This window comes from Erigeron canadensis, chromosome 2 (genome assembly GCF_010389155.1).
Source record: "Erigeron canadensis isolate Cc75 chromosome 2, C_canadensis_v1, whole genome shotgun sequence".
NCBI classification, from domain to species: Eukaryota; Viridiplantae; Streptophyta; class Magnoliopsida; order Asterales; family Asteraceae; genus Erigeron; species Erigeron canadensis.
The window spans coordinates 40,483,441-40,500,217 of record NC_057762.1 but is presented as its reverse complement, the minus strand read 5'-3'; the positions used below and the strand labels follow the sequence as shown (position 1 = coordinate 40,500,217).

Here is a 16,777-nt window from a genome sequence, read left to right as displayed (position 1 = left end):
AAAGGATGGTTGCCCTTCGACTTTGGCAGTTTGGCTCGGCGATAGGCTGTGCTTTTCAAGCATATTTGTGATTTCTCAAGACCCAAGGGACTTTTTTCAACCCATTCATCGTTAGTATAAACATTACATATTCAAAAAAATACAGCTTAATAAATGAAATAAAGAACTAAAAATTACTAGTATAAGATTAGACAAAAATCATCTTTTCAAACGCACAAGAGGGCGCCATAATGAGTTGGTCATTGTCGAAAAGAATTGAAACTTGAGATACATATTTAATGATATGATATGAAGAAAATAATGCTATCCATAAAACTACTTTATATTATTTTTTGTTTTATTACATATATAAATAGATAAATCATTGTCGGTTTCTTACTTTACAGCCAAATACATAATTCTATCTATGCAGAAAAAAATTTACTCCGTATAACAATAGCTATCAACAAATTATCAAACTTAATAAATTAGATAAAAATATATTTATATACAATACATAATAGGGTCTATAACAAACACAATGAAATACTACAGTTTTCATATAAGTTGTAACTAAAGAAATAATTGTAAAAGCAGACTGAATTGTATTCTTTTCTTAGAAAATCGTTTATTAATTAAACTGTTTTATATATAAAGAAAACTAATAAAAAAAAAAAAAAAAACTTTAACTTAAATAAAGGTAGGCTAGGCTGGTGCCTAGTGGGCAGGGCCGACCTCCTTCCGGCATTGACAAATGAATGACACTCTATCTATCGAAATATAAAGTTTCGATTATAGTTTTATTTGATAATCCAATCTTTTTAATATATTTTATTATATATGCATGAAAAATAAAAATAAGTTTCCAGCGAAATTTACTTTAAAAAAAAAAAGATAAACAGCACATAACATATATAAGGGAGGTGATATATCTACAACTAATTTTAGTCATCCACAACAATACATACATTGTATAGTTGTACACTGTATTGTAAAATATATACAATTGTTTTAGATGACTAAAAAGTGATATAGATTATAGACATATCACTCCCCCATATACAATGATAATAGTTCACAGGTAGGGCATTATCTTAGGAAAATGCTAAATGAAGCCCTTAGGACTTCACTTTACGTGCATAAAATTGTTGTACATTTTCATATTAAAAGCTCACCTCCTAAATTTTATGGTAAATGTACAAGTAATTAATGTACCTTAACGAAAGCTCTTATAGCTTCGTTTAGCAAAACCCTATATCCTATATCCATGATTATTTCAATAGTACATCAACGGATTTGTAGCCTCGCTCCAACATTTTATTTCAAATTTTTCTTTTTGCAAACGACAAATAATAATAACTAGTGAGGTTGGGCCTCGTTCGTGTTAATACGACTTAATTATGGTAGTCTACTTGCGTTGAACCTACTTAAAAATCCAAAAGAATAAAAGTATGAAAAATCAAGAAATAACTTAGAGAAAACAAAGACAAGTTTGTATAAAAAAACTTAATAAAAACATATTAAAAAGTTTGTAGTATTGAATACATACATTTAGTTAGTCAATAAAACCAGAAATAAAATACGAAGAAAAAACAAAATGTTGAATAAAAGTTTTGAATATATTAGTTAATAACACAAAAGTAAAAAACACAATGGAAAAATAACCAAGAAAAATACCCCAAATGAGATCTGCATCTGATATGACAAAATGTAAATAGTGATGCGGAGTATAAGATGATAGAATAGAACACAAAAGTAAAAACATTATGCAAGAAATCAAGAAAAACCGAAAGAAAAAAAACAAAACGGGATCCGATATGTCAAAATCCGTATATTAAAGCAATGAGTAGGTCAGTATAACAGTGTCACATGATGGTGACACTATATTAGTTAAGAACACAAAAGTAAAAAACAATGAAAAAACTCCAAACGGGATCCGATATGACAAAATTACTATATCATAAAAAGGGAAAGTTATGAACAGTGCACCCTGACGTGGCACTGTTCTATTGGTCCACCTACTACATGTGTTAATATTCATATCAGATCCTGTTTTGGTTTTTTTTATCCCGGTTTTTCTTGGTTTTATGCACAATTTTTTTGCTTTTATGTTTTTTTCTAACATTTTATACCCACCGATTCAAGAGTACAAGAACCAATTAACACTTTTTTCAGGTATCTCAATTGAAATCCCACAAAATGGCATTCTCCGTAGGAATAGTATTCTTGCTTGGATCTCTTGCAAGAAAGTGATAATCTATAGCTTCGAATTGTCAACTATATCCTTAGATGTTAGAAAAGAACACAAAAGCATAAAAATTGTAGAACACAAAAGCATAAAAATTGTGCAAAAAATCAAGAAAAATCGAAATAAAAAAAAACAAAAAAACAAAATGACAGTGACACTAGTTATAACTTTCCCTTTTAATGATATAATAATAATAACATCACACATTAGTTCACAGATTTGTACAACCTTTAGATTGATATTACAGGATTTTTTTTATTAAGACCTATCGGTAATACGAATATGAGCTAAAATATAATAGTTGAGGGCAAAACTCAAAAGAATGTAAGCTATATATTGACTATATATTTTTTCAAATGTATTTCAATTTGTATAATAAACTCGAAAAACTATCAACGTAGCTAATTTACTGCAAAATTTTGTTAATGTAAAAACCGTACCCAATGAATAATAATGATGCACACAACATACTTTCAATGGGTGTTTCAATATCAACAAGAAATGCTGAAAAAATATACGAGTATACTGAAAAAATTATCAATATATACAACGTACTTTTAATGTATATAATTATCAAGTTTGCTCTTATTATGTATTAGGATCGAGTTCCTTTACTTTATAAAATGAAATGTTAATTCGACAATTCATCGTTTGTTGGGAGAAAAAAAAAAGAATTGTTCCAAATCAACTTAACAGATACGCTCTACTATAAATTAAAATAGAAGAAAAATACATATATTAACACAACATAAATTACAAAAATAATATCGTCTAAGATTCGAATTTGTTAAAAGAAACAAAAGCTAAATAAAAACAACACTATGAAAAGAACTTTTGTGGATATGAATATCATATAAGGGTGTTTTAGTAAAGTTACACCAATTTGAAATAACCATTGTTTTCATTGTATGAACAGTGACAAGGAAAGTCGAAATTCAGTACCAATTATTGAGTTTCGGAGACAAAAATGTTATATAAGTCCATTTCAACGTTTATCGTAAGTCAGGGTATAGTATATAAAATTTTTATTATTAATAGCCATTAAATTAATGTCTTGAATCATATATGTGATGATATAAATCAATAAAAGATTTTTTTATAAAAAAGACTAATCTTTTTAACTCATATGTATATAGTCTAACCAAGGATCTTGTGCCATTATTGAACCCTTTACATTTATGGTGTATTAGCTATTGATTTCAAATACTCATATTGAAAATAACGAGATTGAAATTTTAACCGAGTGTAACAAAGGTTGGTATGACGGTACGGTAACGGTAACGTATCCAATTCGGCAACAGTTGGGCTTGGAGAAGGTATAATGTAGACAGTCTTACCCTTACACACATATGAGATTATCAGAAAATTATGCAAGTATTGGCGAGATAAAGTTTTCGATAGTCTTTTTTTCTTGAATTTAAAATTAAAATAAGTATTAAGATTTCATATAGTATTTTGTGATTGGGGGTACCATCGATAGAGAAAGACATTGGGGTTGGTAGCCAGTGGTTGACGATGGTGGATTTTAGTTAATCTTGGGCTTGTTTACACATGTTGAATGCTTAGTTGCCTAATCGAGTTTAGTATATGCCACTTGAGTTCGTGCAAAAGGCCTTGAGCTTGTTTAATCAAATCAAAGTTTCACAAGTCAAGATCAGATAGCCCATAATTAATAAAATTATTTACAATCTTATATATATAGCATATTAGTTCAAGAAACCATGATTTCATGAACTAATTTTCTCTGCCCATTTTATGCCTAAACTGATCCTAGGAGGAATACAATTTTAAACTTGGATAACTTAATCTAAAATATTTCAAAATGATGAATCAAATTAGACTGAATCTTCATTGTTCATATATGCGAAACAATTAACAAAAAGAGATATAGCCAACCGTTACTTATTCCAATTCCATTTCCATTCCCTGGAATTACCTGTTTATGGATGAATTAGTAAGTCAAATTTCATGTTCACCTGATTGAAATATCAAACTTTTGGGTAAATTGAAATTTCTTTAACCAAAAACTCACTATTGGCCTCACCCATATTCTTATTTACACTGCTTAAATAGTCATAAAACCCATTTTGACTGAAAAACAGAGATTTTTGCGTGTGACTCAACCATTCCGACTCATCCATCTACCAACACGGGTCATTATCGATGGAAATGTATACAAGTTTCATCATCCGAAATAAGAGCATTTTGATTCCTCAGGACAATCATTAAGTAGAAGTATACTTACTATAGTTAGGATATAAGAGATGAGTTTTTGTGTAAAAATGGAGGAAGACTAGTTACAGATTTGGAATAGTCCTAATTTAAGAGCTTTGGGCGTGGAAAAATGTCTAGCCATTGTTGAAGAAGTAGTATTATTTGTGAAGAAAATGACAAAAAAGCCCATCCCTTCAACCTCAAAGTGGTCCTATTCCATTAATACATTTGATACCCAATTCTTATCCCTCAATGCCCCTTCGCTTTTCATCTCCTTATTCAACAAACACCCTTTTTTCTCTCCTCTTCGCTTCTCTCCAAACCATCATCACCCAACAACCTCTATAGTACAAGCATTAAAGCAAGAGGTACAAGAATGTCATCATCAAAAGTTTGGAGCAAAGAAGAGGATAAGGCCTTTGAGAATGCCATTGCCAACCATTGGAATGAGGATTCCAAGGAACAATGGGATACAATTGCTTCACTTGTACCTACCAAAACCATTCCAGAGTTGAAACAACACTATCAATTACTTGTTGAAGATGTTGATGACATTGAAGGTGGAGTCATTCCAATTCCCAAGTATCTTGGAGAGGAATCATCTTCCTCTTCTACCAAAGACAACCACCACCATGGTTCGAATTCAAATCGACGTTCATCGTGCAATTACACTAACGGGTTTTCTGGATTCGGCCATGATTCCACAGGGCAAGGTGGCGGAAAAGCGAATTCTAGAGCAGAACAAGAGCGGCGAAAAGGGATACCTTGGACAGAAGAAGAGCATAGGTATGCAGCTAACAAAATTATATGCTTTTTTACACTGATTTACCTCTAATCCTAGTAGTCAGAAAATTACATCAATATAGAACCTGGGCTAATATATAGCTTAACCAATAGAATATATCAGATCCTAAAAGATACAGTCAGTAATATTTCCAGCTTATTTTCTGAGGAACAACTAGATTACTTTGGTTTTTATGTTCTTTTGAACTCATTAAATTTAGTTTATTTTTACTACTATTAAAATACTAACTTTGTTTAATAGTAGAAGTACAAGTTTTTGATTATGAAATCATTACAGCATTTATGTATTTGACAGTACAAGATGTGGATGATTGACCATTGGGAAGTGTATTTGTCAGTAGACCAATTATTGTAGCAGGAACGTTGTACAATTACTGTTGCAGAGTGTACAACTTTAATACAACAACTCTCCTTACACCTTAATATATATACAACCAAACCCTTTAGATAACTAGATCTGCCTAATTCTAGAGCAATATTATGTTATGGTTTGAGCTTTGAGCCTTGGAAAACTTCTTAATTTCTTATGCATATCTGAACAAATGCAGGTTGTTTTTGTTGGGATTGGATAAGTTTGGTAAAGGAGATTGGAGAAGCATTTCAAGAAATTATGTGATTTCAAGAACACCCACACAAGTTGCTAGCCATGCCCAAAAGTACTTCATAAGATTGAACTCGATGAACAGAGATAGACGGCGAACTAGTATTCACGACATCACTAGTGTCAACAATGGTGATGTTTCTTCACACCAAATGCCGATTACAGGTCAATCAGGAGGCAGTACAAACCCAACAAACGGTTCAACGGTTGGTGCACCCATGAAACATAGGCCCCACCAACCAAGTATGCCGCCAGGTATGGGTATGTATGGAGCACCAATGGGACACCCAGTTGCTGCCGCTCCAGGCCATATGCCGTCGGCAGTTGGAACTCCAGTGATGATGCCTCATAGCCACCATCCACAATACGTTATGCCTGTGGCATACCCAATGGCCCCACCACCAACAATGCATCAATAAAGACTAAATCTTTCTGAGTTTTTCCCTTTATGCAATAATTCCCCTAGTCATAGTGCTAGCATTTGACAATGCAGTCCAATTGATGAGCTTTTCTTTCACAAAAATTTGATTGTGAAAGGTTCATTAGGACAAATAGTAGGACCACAACAACTTTTAATGATCAATTTCTGTTGGTAACAATTTTCACCAACTGCTGTACATTTTTTGAATCTCACAATCTTTCTCCTTAGAAAGATTTGTACCAGAAAGTATAAAGCTAATAATGAATTGTACATCTAGCAATAAAAGTTGTACCTTGATTTGGATTTGAGAAAATATGGCACTTGATTGAAGAGGGGACAGGCATACAAAACAATCTAATGGTGGTTTCTCTTCCAACTTTGTGAGGTCCAAAATGTGACACAGAGATGGGTGGTGATTGCCAAAGTTAAGCTGTCAAACATCATTGTCTGTGGATGTCAAAAAGATAAGAAAAACAAAAGCATGATAATAATATCTTCAAAACTTAATATTAGTCATAATCCCCTAATTAAAATAGAGTAAGAGTCATAAGACTATTGGTAGAAACAAAGGTAGTACAAAATGACTGACTAAGGAAGAATTTAGAGCCATAACGATGACTTTATACGCTTTCTTGAGTTTAGGCGTAGCTGCTCGGAGAGAATGTGATGTAGAAACTTTTTTCTTCCTACTTTCCACCATAGTGGTACCATAAATCGGTGTTTTCTCTTCTTTTCTGCAAGATGAAGATTAAAAAGTAAATATCAAGATTTGAATAGGAACATTCTTCCACACTCTTCAAAATACATTTGGAACACAGTCCAAAATTTTAAAGAATTCGTTTTGGGGATCCCATGTTGCCTCACAAAGTAAATGGACCCCATGTTGCCTTCACAAAGTAAAATGGAACCCACTAGATGTGGCAATTTCGGCCCATTTACTCGGAATGGATCTACTTGAGTCATAACTTATCTCTAACTGGTCAAATAGGTAAAAAAGAAAACTTGAACTAAAAAGGAAACTGGTCGAAAGATGCCCCAAATGTACTTCTAAAACATGCAGCATACTAATCTGTTTCATTACAAAGTATAGATTATTACTGTGATGATCCTGTTTAGTAAAGATGATTTACAAACACATTACTTGTAACATAAAAGAAAAACTTAAGATAAAGTCCTTCGAGTTTAACCCAACCCGGCCCATTTTGACACACACAAACAAATTACCTGTTTCAACTTGGTACCCAACCCATCCAATTTGCCACCTCTAAATCTCACTATCACGTTTCTTTTCAGGCCATTAATTGAGACCCGGAAAGTAAAATAGTTGTAAGAGTCCTTTAGATGTTTAAATTTGGATAAAGGAGTAAAATAGTTGTAAGAATCCTCTAGATGTTTAAATCTGGATGAAGGGGCTACATAGCATCTTAATGTGAACACAGGCTTTCATAGACATTGCTAGAGTATCTTTTTATTTCAATATACTGACGTCTGCATTTAATTTAGAGACTTGAAAAGACGAACTTTAAGTGGTCCACTACACAACACCAAAAATACCTCAAATCATTTTCAAGAATATCACGCAACATGATATTTTTATGTTATAAGCTTAAGTTTCATTGAAGTTGGTTTTAGTGATAATTTTTTATTTAATAGCAGGAATAAAAAAAGGTTTCAAACAATTCATGTATTGGGTAAAGAGAACTATGAACTCACTTATTTTTTGCGAAGCATACGATCCCCATAGTGTTTGCAGATCTGAAAGGATGGATCCCAGAGTAGGCCAAAAATTGTTTTGGATCTTCAAAACATCAAGAACAGTTCGTAGTCCAGATCTGGAAGGTACAACATTTTCCAACACGCTTGCGGGGTTTTCACCAAGCAAAACCTTCACATGAATAAAGAACTAATAAATAGATAAAATTAAGAAAATTGATAATTATACAAATCCAGTAAAGGTCACTCTTCATTAAAGAATTTCACAGCTAGCACTTTTTGATGATAATTTTGGACCTCTAGATCAAGTGCTTTCTATTGTAGTGATCTTTCTATAGGTCAATTAGTTTCAAAAACTTTGTAGATTAAAAATTAAATTGACTCGGAGAATGCATAGTAAATCATACGGTTTCTCATTGTTTTGATAACTTTATTAGGAAAACATTAACTGAGCACACGAAAAGGCATATTATCGAAAAACAAACTTTCTGTAATCTACTGTAAGAAAGCAGCAGAATATATATACAAATAATAAAAAGTGCATCAAATATCTCCGAACGGCAATTGCCACTAGCTAATAAGATTATGGTTGGTACTATAGTATCAACCTTGATGACTGCTGTAGCTGATGAGGATATTGAGCGAAGATTATAGCTGCAAAAGGGTATACATAAACATATCATGCACATAAATTGATGAAGAAAAAAACTAGGGATCGCATAGAGAAAAGTACAAACCCGCCCTCCAGAATGACAAGCAACTTTCCACTCGATAAAGAAGTCAACATTTTTGTCATCTGGGCATACCCCTCAGGCGTCACCTACAAGATTTGAGAACTTATTAGTTAGAGATAATACATACAAAAAATGGAATGGTGATGCATTAAAATTTGGATGTAGAGCTTACATCACAGCATCCAAGGGGATCTCCCCTTGCTGCATCAAATCCAGCTGAAATGATTGTGATATCAGGGGCAAACTCACAAGCTGCAATCAAATGAATTCTGGAAGTAAGAACATAAATGCATAACCAGACCAATCAAACAAAGCATTAAGTAAAAAGAACAAAATACTATATTAGCAAAGAGACAAAAATGAAGATAGAACTAAATAACCTATTGGAAGCACAACATGTTCAAACGCAAATATATAATCATTATCTCCAACCCCTCCCCGACTCCATGGAACATTTACACAGTACCCTTCTCCACCCATAGAACCAACCTGATAGAAATTATATTCACTGTTAGTATATATCAAGAATGAATAAAATGAAACTTAATGGATATGGATGCATCCGGCTATCCACATGATCATATAAGAAATATTTGAGGAGCAAGATCTGGTTACCTCAGTGGCAGCACCAGTACCAGGATAGAACTTTCCACCTTCATGTCTATGTAAGGATATATACAACACCTGCAACAAATCAATTTCATAAGCAATAAAAAAAATTAGCATTCAATGTCAGATTAGTAGCAGACCAGCAGGGTGAGCAACAAGTTTCTTGAAGAGCATGCAACTAATGCTAATTTTCAATAGTCACAAAAGCAATATGCTTGCATACTATATGCATTTTATTTTAATAAATATAGTATCGACAAGCAGAAGAAAATATTATAAATAGTAGGAAGGGTCACCGATTTGTTCCGCTCAAATATTTCTTGAGTGCCATTACCATGATGTACATCCTGAAAATGTTTGGAGAGATAAATAGAAATCAATCTAACATTCTAACGTATATTGAAACAGTTTAAATGAGAAGCTAAACCTATCAAGCATTACCCAATCAACAATCAGCACTTTCTTAGCTCCTGCAACCTGAGCAGCTGATGCAGCAACTGCTGCATTGTTATGCAGGCAGAACCCCATTGCATGTTTTACACCAGCATGATGCCCAGGAGGGCGCACCTGACCCATCACACAGGAATACACCCACACTCAGATTATTTATTAATAGAGTAGCTACAGATGAAATGTAGTGCCATGGAGCTTAAATGCTATTTACCAGAGCAAACCCGTTTTTTGCACGATCCGTGTATATTGATTTAGCAAGATCAGCACATAATCCTGCTGCAAGCCTTGCAGCAAGTGCAGAATCTTTATTTGCATAAGTATCAGAGGTGAAATAACTGCCAGACAAACAATGATCACCAACATAATTAATAAAATATCTTGGAGCAAGACTATTAACTTTGTTATTTCACATACCTAGCCACACATTGGCTTGTAAGTTCAACGGATTCAATGTTTTCATCAGAGTGAACCTGAAAACAAGGATCACATTAATTTGAAGTCAATAGCTCAAGTCAAACCAAAGTTACTGTTTATAGATAATACATATAGGGCCAATGCAAGTGATTTTACATAATAGTGGCTCAATATAACAAAATAGAGAATATAATAATATCCCGTCGCAATCAGCTTTATAAAGATACAGGTCTTTAAGTAAAATCAATATAGCAATACAAATCAGAATAAAAACTCGATTACAACCACAATGATGAAAAAAATGTCGTCTACAAGTTAGCTGTTAACAAATTGAGAGAAATGCTCACCATCTGGAGTTCTTCTCGCGTAATTTCTCTAGCTAAAATGGGGTGGCACTTCCCAGGAAATATGCCTATGATTTACAAATGAGAGTGAGTTATAAACAGAACAGACCGAGCAACATAGGTGGTAGAGCAACAAACTGTGATATAAAAATAGGTCTATGCAAGTTGTATTCAATTGATAACAGGTGAAATATAGACTATGAGCTAATAAAAAAAATGCAATGATTTACAAATGAGAGTGAGTCACATACCTGCTGTTGCAAGGCTAGCAGCAATTGCTCGAAGACGATCTGGCCTTTCCGGATGAGGAAGAGACTTCCTTTCAACCTACAACATGAGAACCAAGTAAGTACATCCAATTACGAAATATCAAATTTGAAGAATTACTATACACCAATTTTGAAAAAAATGATAAAATAAGCCATTTAACCAGATAAGCATTTAGACAATGAAAATAAGGCCATGAATACCAATTTAGTAACATGCATGAAACTTAAACTTCAAAAAATATCTTACTTCAGAGTGAAGCAACATCCTCTCATCAAAACCCACTGCTGTCGATTTATGTGGTGCTGACGTTTTTGAGCAAGAAGCTACATTTATAGAATAAAAAGATCATGAAAACTAAAACATCCGGAATGAAAAAAGGAAGTTAAAATAAACATTGTGTAACAGTGAATTGGCACTTTTTCTAATTCTATAATTATTAATTTTACCTAAAACAATATTGTTTATGAACTCCTAAAATTATGTTTTTTGATTGTTGTAACATACTAGCATTATGGCTTTACATTTCTCATTTGGTAACCTCATCTTTGCATTACAAGGAAGCCTATATCTTTAAAAATCTTTGGATCTAAAATAACATGCAACATACTCTAGAAGTTGGTGGGATTAATAACTGGGTTTAGCTAGATTTTAAAATTAAAAATACAAAGAAGCATAGGATTATGACTGGACATGTGTATGCGTTATGCCCCTGCATGTAATTGAGTTTTTGGAAAGTAGTTTGTAAAACCCTTATATAGAAGTCATAAAATATTTACTTTTTATGCTTCAAAAAAATCCCGTCGGTCCTAAATTCCATAAGCACAAAAGCAAATATAAGATGTTAAGCTTGGCCATTGTGTGCCTAAAACGGTTTTTCAGTATATAATTTTGCATGACACATCGCTACATTGGACCTGTTTCCATGTTAGCTCATGCTCATGCTTCTGAAAGATTGTCTATTGATTTACAAATTTCCAAAACTAGACTATCCCTGCATTGATACGTTTAAGTTATGCTAATATGACAGGATCAACAAGATTAGGACCCTACAAAAGAAAATAGTAGTTGGCCATTAGTGACTAAAGATTTATGGTAGCTTAGTCGAATTAAACTTTGTTTCTTATTAACTTATTTAGTTCTTCATCCATACGAGGAGCAGCCTAATTACGATAATACCTTCCATGACCAACAGAACAAAAAAAAATTTAAATGCTTTTATAGATAGTCAGATATAAACCTTTCTTGCAATAGAAACATAAAGAAGCAGTGAAACATATAATTAGATTAGATTGTGAGATTTGCACCTTCTGGTTTCCCATTTCGTTCCAACGAAATATTCAGAATAGAGCTTGCTTCCTCTAAAGGTGATGCAAGAAAGCCATGCCTAAGGATTCCAGACTCTTTGTGCTCTCCACATATCTGCATAGAAAAGGTGTTGCAAACTATTGATAAGCCCCCACAATGAGGTAATGAAACCAAAACTACTAGAGCACACAAGCAACAATACGTATATCAGACAAAAATAGAATTTTAGTTAAGTAACTGAAACCGTATCATGAAAGGAGTGGGCATAGTCATACATGGCAATAAATGGCACCATCAACATTCACCATGGTACAGTTGATGCAATTCCATTGGACAATCGATATATAGCTTTCTAAAGGGTCCCAGTCACTGTCATCTTCATCATCAAAATCACCTTCTTTATTATACATATCCTGAAGAGTCATGTCCTCATGCTGCCCCATACACTTCTGCAGTTAAAAGTTATTAAGAAATAGATATTGCAATAATCCAAAAAATCAACAAACACCATGGAGGGCCCCCATTCATAGCCATAAATCTTCAATGTGTGTCCCACTTATTACAGAATTCAATTTTGATACTCTATCCAACAAAAAAATTGGTAATTATAAGTAGTACAATATAGTTATTGAATTCCTAATATCAATCTGCAAGTTAAAAGAAGACTGGTATTAAGAGTTAAAATTGATTCTTGCCTCTCGGAATAACCAGAGCATCATATCTTTACCAAATTGGGAACTAAGCCAAACGTACCAACACTTATTTTTTTGAGATTTTCAAACTACAGTAGTCACTTACTTTTCCTGCCATTCCATCTGAGGATGTTCCCAAAACATCCCCAGGCCCTTCGTTGTCATGGGATGCATTTGCAATGATTTCACCAGATCCCAAGTTTCCATTCCTTTCATTTGATCCCCATACGAGTGTTGGATCGTTTTGAACATAAATGTTGGTTGCCGCGTCACCATTTCCTAATCGGTTGCTTTGCATAGTATTTGAGACTATTTTGTGTTCAGGGTGACAACCCTCCAACACAATCATTCCTTCATTAAGAATGCAACCGTCAGTGAATCTATCATAGAAAAAATTATGCATGCCATATATTTACCATCAAAAAACATTAACCAATAGCAAAATGTACACCCCTTGTTATAAACAAGATAATACTAACAGTATCCAAAAATATGACAGTATGAGTGTATGACACCTCTTAGAGGTATGCTGCAGCTACAATTATTAGTAAAAAGCTGAGGGTCAACAAATAGAGGTATCAGAACGATTACATAATTAAATTGATTAACCAGAAAAAATGACATATAAACCTTGGCACCCGTTAATGATTCTCTCACAGATAGTATCTGGCTAAAGAAGAAAACGTTTTTTTTTTCAAACAGCGTAACATGTTGAAAATGCAACTCCTTCTGGCATAATAAGATGTTTTCAGAAACTTACAGACAAAATCATTAATAGAATCTGAATTTATCACTAGCTTGGCCATAGTAACTATTACCTGCGTGTTACTTTATATAACTATCTAAAACAGAACCATATGCTTCGAAGCTAAGAAACGACCCACTTAAAGTTGTCAAAGTGAACGTATTTGCATATATGCCACGTGAAAACTAACAAAATGCCAATAATAAAAAACAGCCTTACAAGCACATAGAAACATACACAATCGCCAAAATTTAATTATCAATCATTCTCTACAAGTAAATAAGTTTAAGATATACTAGACCCCTTTTCGTTATAATAGGAAGCTAAAACTCCAACCTTGCGGGGCACGGTGCCTCTCTACTTAAGTTTAAGGGCTATAATATGAACAGTAACCTTTTTGGCTTACATAGCTTAATCTCATAACAAATAAACATAAATTACCATAATTGAAAGTACCATACGTTTAAAAGGAAACACACAAAATATTACAGATATAATTGGAAAGAGGGCATAAGATCCCACCCTGTTCCCTTTTCAAGATTCAATGAGTGCCACATCACTCTCTTTTATTTACCTACCCAATAAAAAAAGTGGCACGTAAACCTCTCTCACCTTCTCTCCTTACACCAATACCATCAATCATCATCCAATGCTGGCACCGGCACCCCATTGTAGACGACACCACCATCCACCGTCATCGGAAAATTTGATTTTCTTCTTCAAAATATAACATTTTTAATTTAAAATTGTATTTGAACAAATCGAGAAGTAACACAAAACTATCCGCCGCAGGTAAGACACTACCTTTAACATAACTAAAAGGCTACACTTCATTTACCATCATATTCTCACACACACACATGTCATTTGAAAATTCTCTTGGCCCTAATGTTCTCTCCAAAGAAAAATACCAAAAAAATCTCTCATTTAATGCATATATATATATATATACATATAATAAACATATACATACACACACTCGCATACTCACACACTGAAATACTCTCAAACCTCAAAGTAGAGGGTTTCAGCTTACACATAAACAAAAAATTCCAAAATAAAGTAAAGTATTTTTGATAAACTATAATTATTTATTTATTTTGCTTATGTACTCATGAATAACATTAATAAAATATATAAAATATAATAATTTAAAATGAATAAAAAAAAATACAAATATCATGAACACAATATATAGATACATTAATAAAACTAGTTATAAGTACACAATTGAAATTAGAAATCAAAATGACTTTTATTTAATTAATTTATTTCTTAATAATGGATTAACTGACCTGATTAAGCTGAGTACGGAGCTTTAATTTGACTCCGATTTCAACGGGTTTTTGTTTTGTTTTTTCATATAAATCTTTTGGAAGATTTTTTTTTTATTTTTATTAGTTACTCGTATTATTTTGGGGGGTTTTAGCGGAGTGAGTGAGGGAAGGAAGCCGAAAGCCGTCTTTTATATTTTTGGGGGATGCTTTTCATTTCTACCCCTTGTTCTTTTCTCCTTTTTATACTCTTGGAGAGTAATTGTGTTTTTTTTTTCCTATATACATCCTCCTTAAATCACTTTTTCAAATTTTGATTTGAATTTTTATTAATGTTACATCTATACTCCCTTAATAAGCAAACTACCCCACCCCCTTTTAACACCTCTACCTTTAAAATGTCTTTTATGCCCTCCTAATTTACACTATCCTATTTTTTCTCCATCACGCTCATTACACACACATACATTCATCCGATTTTCTCTCCCTCCCCCCTTCTTTGATTTTCTCCCCCCATAAACACCATCCACCATCGCCCCAAATACCACCATCCACCGCCGCAATCCACCTTCTATGTACGCTATCCCCCATAAACACCATCTACCACCGCCCCAAAAACCACCATCAAAACACCATCCACCGCCGCCGGCTTATTTTTTTTCTTTTTCATCACCGCCACCCCACAAACCACCATCCCCGCCGCCGCCCTACAAACCACCATCAAACCACCAGCGTTTTTTTCTTATTCCCTGCCGCATCCCGCGAGTACAACGCTAGTTTGGAAAAAAGTAATCTATCATTGGGCATGTTCTCACCATGAATTAGATTGGAATTGTAATGGTTTTGTGATATAAGAAACGAGGGAGATGAAGAAATGAATGGGCGGGAGTGTGTCTCATCAACTATTCCCAACGTATTACCTACCTAGCATGTAAAAGTTAGTAGGTCGTAAAAGTTTTTGAAATTCAAAAGATATTTTTCATCATACATACTATACAAGGCTGGTCTAGAGTATATTAGTAATTATGTATTAGAAGAAGCCAATTTCATTTGCAATCACGCAAACTTTGGGCGCAAGAAAAGTTTAACAAAATTGTATTGAAATGACCAATCCAAATCTTTCCCCATCAATTTTTTTTCCTCTGTGGACCAACCAGCTCTATACATCACCAATTTTTGGCAATACACCACTAACTGTGCTTTATAGTGTTGTACTGTACAACTCAATAAAGCATATTGGGTGGTGTATCGCCAAAAACTAGTGGTATACAGATCACCTCCCAAATAAAACAGAGGTACGGTCCTTTTTAAAAAAAAAAAAAAAAGTAATCTATCATGAATGTGGAATGGGGTGCAACGAAAAAAATGTTATATATGAGAAACACCATAACGCAAAAGGCTATTTAGGCCACCCCAAAGTTATTATATCATCAATACAAATACTTCAGCCAGTCTTTTGAATTATGATATATAAATCAAGTGACATAGGGTATGTTTGGCAAAACTAGCTAGTAGCTGTAACTAAAAGCTGGAGGTTGTAGTTGTTAGATAAATTTAGGTGTTTGGCAGAGTACTTGTAGCTGTCAATAATATATGTAAAAGGACAAAAATAGACATACACATAATTTCTTTCATAATTAAATATCAAATGGTCATTTTAACAAAGTAAAACATAATCGTTTACAAACACTCGAAAACATAATATAATAATACTAGTCACTAATGACGTGCATTCCATATCAGAGTAGCAATGTTGTTACGAACTTGTTTCATCTCATTGGTTCTTCCCACATATACACCGTCGATGCTTGTGTCACGGTTACTAACATCATGTAGTTCATCTCGTGGTATGTAACAAATTCTTTCTTCCCTTTTTTATTTTTAGATTCCATCTAGCTACACCATATGCTTCAGGTTATAAGTAAGCTACACCATAACTATATATACACAATAATTC

At 33.4% G+C, this 16,777-nt stretch overlaps 2 protein-coding genes across 2 annotated transcripts; one reads left to right on the top strand and one right to left on the bottom strand.

The window, feature by feature from the left end:
- Window positions 1–4,694: 4,694 nt before the first annotated feature.
- On the top strand, window positions 4,695–6,580 carry LOC122586544 (transcription factor MYBS1). Its single transcript, XM_043758533.1, has 2 exons — window positions 4,695–5,227; window positions 5,794–6,580. The coding sequence occupies exons 1-2, from the start codon at window positions 4,818–4,820 to the stop codon at window positions 6,263–6,265; spliced, it is 882 nt and encodes a 293-aa protein (XP_043614468.1). The 5' UTR covers window positions 4,695–4,817; the 3' UTR covers window positions 6,266–6,580.
- A 152-nt stretch (window positions 6,581–6,732) lies between these two features.
- Window positions 6,733–14,975, bottom strand: LOC122586543 (histone deacetylase 15). Its single transcript, XM_043758532.1, has 18 exons — window positions 14,842–14,975; window positions 12,908–13,152; window positions 12,385–12,558; window positions 12,109–12,223; window positions 11,051–11,127; window positions 10,786–10,861; window positions 10,538–10,602; window positions 10,191–10,246; window positions 9,988–10,111; window positions 9,765–9,890; window positions 9,620–9,670; window positions 9,330–9,398; window positions 9,095–9,203; window positions 8,887–8,966; window positions 8,718–8,800; window positions 8,589–8,634; window positions 7,981–8,152; window positions 6,733–7,001 (listed from the first exon to the last, which is right to left on the bottom strand). Exons 2-18 carry the CDS (start codon window positions 13,148–13,150, stop codon window positions 6,868–6,870), a joined length of 1,800 nt encoding a protein of 599 aa, XP_043614467.1. The 5' UTR covers window positions 13,151–13,152; window positions 14,842–14,975; the 3' UTR covers window positions 6,733–6,867.
- Between the last annotated feature and the right edge of the window lie 1,802 nt (window positions 14,976–16,777).

Coding starts and splice junctions, on each gene's coding strand:
- LOC122586544 (XM_043758533.1), top strand. CDS start 4,818: ATGTCATCATCAAAAGTTTGGAGCAAAGAAGAGGATAAGGCCTTTGAG. Junction 5,228..5,793: donor TGGACAGAAGAAGAGCATAG/GTATGCAGCTAA, acceptor GAACAAATGCAG/GTTGTTTTTGTTGGGATTGG.
- LOC122586543 (XM_043758532.1), bottom strand. CDS start 13,150: ATGATTGTGTTGGAGGGTTGTCACCCTGAACACAAAATAGTCTCAAAT. Junction 11,128..12,108: donor ACGAAATGGGAAACCAGAAG/GTGCAAATCTCA, acceptor CTATAAATGTAG/CTTCTTGCTCAAAAACGTCA. Junction 9,671..9,764: donor AAGTGCTGATTGTTGATTGG/GTAATGCTTGAT, acceptor AAACATTTTCAG/GATGTACATCATGGTAATGG.